This window comes from Triticum dicoccoides, chromosome 4A (genome assembly GCF_002162155.2).
Source record: "Triticum dicoccoides isolate Atlit2015 ecotype Zavitan chromosome 4A, WEW_v2.0, whole genome shotgun sequence".
NCBI lineage: Eukaryota > Viridiplantae > Streptophyta > Magnoliopsida > Poales > Poaceae > Triticum > Triticum dicoccoides.
Window position 1 is genome coordinate 635,907,697 of NC_041386.1, and position 4,347 is coordinate 635,912,043.

At 46.6% G+C, this 4,347-nt stretch overlaps 1 protein-coding gene across 1 annotated transcript; it reads right to left on the reverse strand.

Annotated features, from left to right (window-relative positions):
• Positions 1–457: 457 nt before the first annotated feature.
• LOC119283919 lies at positions 458–2,458 on the reverse strand. The gene is made up of 2 exons (XM_037563269.1): positions 2,276–2,458; positions 458–1,504 (listed from the first exon to the last, which is right to left on the reverse strand). The coding sequence occupies exons 1-2, from the start codon at positions 2,456–2,458 to the stop codon at positions 683–685; spliced, it is 1,005 nt and encodes a 334-aa protein (XP_037419166.1). The 3' UTR covers positions 458–682.
• Between the last annotated feature and the right edge of the window lie 1,889 nt (positions 2,459–4,347).

Sequence of the window (4,347 nt, forward strand, 5' to 3'; positions counted from 1 at the left end):
GGGATAGTGTCATAGGTGGTTGAATATATTAGTTTGTAGACTCATTTTGTCTCAGAAAGTGCTATGTGATGGTAACATATTATGTTAGCTCAAAAATCTGTCTCCTCATTAACTATCTGCCACATTAGTGAACTTGTCTTGGGGATGTTATGTTACTGGTTAAGTTACTCGTATTATGACCAACCTTACGGAACTTCGATTTTTTCTGATTAAAAAATAAACTACCACCCAAAGACCGAACAACACATGAAGCGAGACCAACCCGACGACCGAAAATTGAAATACCCAAAATTTGATCATTTCGGTTCGGTACGGGCTCGGTCATCGGTTTTCAGGAAACGAATGCCCAGCCTACGCACCTCCATAAACCTAACACAACAAATGGATAAATAATCGACCCCCAGTAAAAATAATTGCATCTTGACCATCACGACGACCAAACACCATATGTAGAATTTATATAGGACTACATGGAATTCTTTCAATAAAGAGTACGAAAGCTAGCACCACAATACCACAGTTAAAAAACAGTACAACAAAATAACCAGATAGTTTCTAGTCTATTGTATGGTATTCGAGCAGAAAACTAGTAAACAATACACTTGGTACTTAAGCCGAGGCAGGCACGTACCAAATTTCTCTTTACACGGGCCACAGAGAGCTGACTAAGGTCGTGCTCGTATCACATTAGTGACTTGAGCGACCGGGCTTTCACGGGCTTCTTCCCCATCTTCTTTGACGGGGTCTTGCTCACCTTAACGGTTTCACTGTTGTAGTCAGGTGCGTCATCATCGCTGATTTCCACATACCAACCATCGATAATGACGTCGGTGCAGTCGTCGTGCCTAGGCTCATCGAAGCATTCTGACGCCGACGCGCCTTGATGTTCTATATCATCAGCTCCAGCTAGACTTGCATTTAAATCAATGTGATCTAGAGTTGTATGCTCTTTCTGTTCAACAGGTTCTTGCACGCTGCTTGATCCATGGTGCCTCTTGGTGCTGCTTGATGGGCCAAACCCGCCGTAGTAGCAGAACCCTAAGTCCAAGCCCCGGTTGGCGACGATCCTCTTCCTCTGAGGTGGCTTCGAGATGGCACGAGGCTTTTGATCGGAGTGGTGCGAGCAGTACGAGTTGGGCTGGCTCGCAGGCCTCCCGCAGAACCACCTTTCGCTCTCGTTCTTCTTGCACGGCCATCCTCCACCGGCATCGTCACTCTCATTTGCCTCCACCTTCTCCTTCCCCTTCCCCTTTGTCTTCAACTTGGTCTTGTTCTTCTCTTCCTCGCCCTTCATTGTGGTGCTCTTGCTTTTCTCACAGTTCTTCTCCACGATACATGGTTCCAAGATGACGCTATCGAGCATGTCAACGGCCATCTCCTCATTTTCCTCAATGGAGTTGGCACGGGTGGTGGCTGGGAAATGGCACCTAGATCCCCACGGGTGGTGTCTGCGAAGGCTAGGACGGCCATCCCAGAAGTAAGTCTCCTTGAAGTGCTTGTCATCCTGAAAAAGTTGAAAATGAAAATTCCGAAAATGAACCCCTGTTTAAGAAGATAAATATGCAATAATGAAAAGTGATGTTTAGTTCTGCGGAACTGCTGTGAAGGAAGTACATGAGAGCAGGCAAAGGGTTTGTGGATGTTTGTCTGAAATGTAGGCTTAGGTGCCCTGTGGTTAGGTCAAAACTTTTGTTAATGTTGTTTTAATCTTTGCTGTTAGCATTGTGCGGCAGATAAACTCCTGCACCTGGATGCTCATGCTGCTACACCTTGTTTTAGTTTCATTATCATTTGATTTTGGAACCTGATCCTTTGTGAGGATGGTATGCAAAAAATAGTAATCAGAAAATACATGCATTTCGACCTACACAGGTACATGTAAGTGAAATAGGGTGTAAGCGCGTAGGTACTGCTCGCATCGCTTCCAACCCTAGCAGACTGGCCACAGATTACCGCGAGGGACAACACGACTGCCTCCAGAAACAAGCAAGCAAACATCACATGGACATGATTCCGTCCAGACACAAGCAAGCGCGCGAAGCGTGGAGGGATGGAAACCCTAGCTGGGACGTGTCTGCGCGGACGAGCCAGACCCGCGCGCGAGTACCAGCGGCCCGATGGGCAACCTCGGCAGAGGAGATCCAGCGATGGAGGCGGATCCACACGCTGCTGTGCAGCGGCCGGCGGCCGGCGGCGCGGAAATGTGCAATCGGTGCAGGAGCAGGATACGGCAAGCTACGAGCATGCACCGTGGGGGCGGGGGGAGGAAAATTACCACGGGATCTTGGACGCCGAGTTGGTCCATCAGGTCCGCTACCGCCATGTTCGTCACGCAGGGCGGCGGGCCGCCGGCGTCGGCTGGCGGGAGCGGGGGCAGATTGCGTCGGGGCGGCTGGGAGGAGGAGGAGGCGGAGGGGGCGACGCCGAGCAGGAGGGAGGCGGCCCTGCGGATCCGCATGGCTGGCGCCGGAGGGACGGAGAAAGAGGGGAGCTCTCGGGATCTGGATGGTGGCGCTGGCGAGGTAGGGTTTGGGATTTGGGCAAGAGGCAGGACTAACTGAGACGAAGGCAGGACACGCGAAGACCAGTGTGAGGTGGACGAGGCCCCACTTGTCCGTGACGGCAGCGACTTTGCTGAGAGTGGCGGACAGGGCCTGCTCACATCCGTGCTCCAGCAGGCTTAGCGGCTGTGATTGGTTGTTTGATGGCCCACACCCACACCTTCTCTTCCCCGTCTCCTCTGTTCTGACTGAAAAAACCGTATCCAAAATCAGAATCAGGGTACGCGACGAGATGCCTGGCGACGAAGCATCCTTAATATTCTTGTTAATAAGTGGCGACGCAGGCCTTGTGCTGCTGCAACAGCGCATCCTCACCGCGGTCGTGGTGCTGAAGGCAGCGCGTAGGCGGCCGCCCGCAGACGATCACGTCCAGACTGCCTGGGGCTGGCATTACGATCCATCAACAGTCCTCACGAGACTACATCTACTCCTTCCGTCCCGAATTACTTGTTTTTTTAGATTTGTCTCAATACGAATGTGTTTAGACCCGTATTAAGACAAGTAATTTGGAACATAGATAATACGTAGCATCTGCATATGCCGACCTCTACTACCACCTGCACTGAACGACACCGCGTTGTCCACCGACTGTCGCAATCCTAGTCACCATCAATAACTCATTTAGTGTATTTCTCTAAAGCAAAAGTGCTTTTCTTTTCGCAAAAGAGGTGATTTTCACCCGAATTTCATTAACAGCTCGTTTGGCACCCCTCATTTCATTTCATTTGATATAAATGAAATGAAATATAATCTCCATGAGGATTTCTTTTGGTTGGAATGGAAATCCAGTTGCAAAAATCATGTTTGGCTGCCACGAGGACTCTTGATTGAAATGACTATATCCTGCTTGGCTGCCATTTTGGCAAGAACTGATAAACCCACACATAGTCTGGCTTCAAAAATGAACTTCATAACACACAAACATCATCTTTCCAAAAATTTAACATTCATGGGAAACATGAAACAAGTTGCGGCACGCAATATTTCATATAAGAAGCAGCTCCATAAAGCACAAATCCACATATTTAAATTCTATTGCGACTGACATGTCCATCTCCATAAAAGCACAAAATGTAGTTTGGCACAAGCGGTTTGCATTAAGCAAGGTTCGGCTGACAAAATAATAGACCTTATAATCACAAGTGCATTATGACAATAAAAACTGAATTTTTGCATCCAAGTAAGGTCATATAGCTTAACTCTAGGACCCATTTCTTTTTCATTCCATCATGCAAGGCTTAAAGAGATCGTAACATGATGTCATAGATCGTCAACATGTCATTTTCTAGCTCAGAAAGAATCACTACTGCGCACTTTCTTATCCTTGTCTTGTCACCAACTGAACTAGCAAATCTAACAATGAGGCATTAGTTAGACATAAATGAAAGGTAATGCATGCTCATAAAAAATGAATATATTTCTCATCAAGAAAATTGATCGACAATATTATATCTTTCGGAGTGTACGTATCAAGCAGGTAATGCATTCCCATCAAAGAAAAATGGAATATATTGCTCATCAAGAAATGTAACTCATTTAGGTTGGTACCAATCTCAGGTTTCAACAATAGAGAATGACAAAGAATCACAAATGTGTCATTTTAATAGTTTGCATGAATTGGCATTAGAGAATGGCATGTCATGAAAAAATTAGAACCTACTATTATGCGGATAGGGAACTTGTAAATCGAAAGAGACATCTGTACATTCAAGTTACTATTGATTGACTCTATTACTACGTAGTAGTACAAATTAGTCATGCTTCATGTGTGATCCAGTTATGTTAT

Bases quoted from the DNA above. Each gene is read 5' to 3' on its own strand.
- LOC119283919 (XM_037563269.1), bottom strand. From the start codon at position 2,458: ATGCGGATCCGCAGGGCCGCCTCCCTCCTGCTCGGCGTCGCCCCCTCC. The intron at 1,505-2,275 runs GTAATTTTCCTC...CAACTTTTTCAG, and splicing joins TCGGCGTCCAAGATCCCGTG to GATGACAAGCACTTCAAGGA.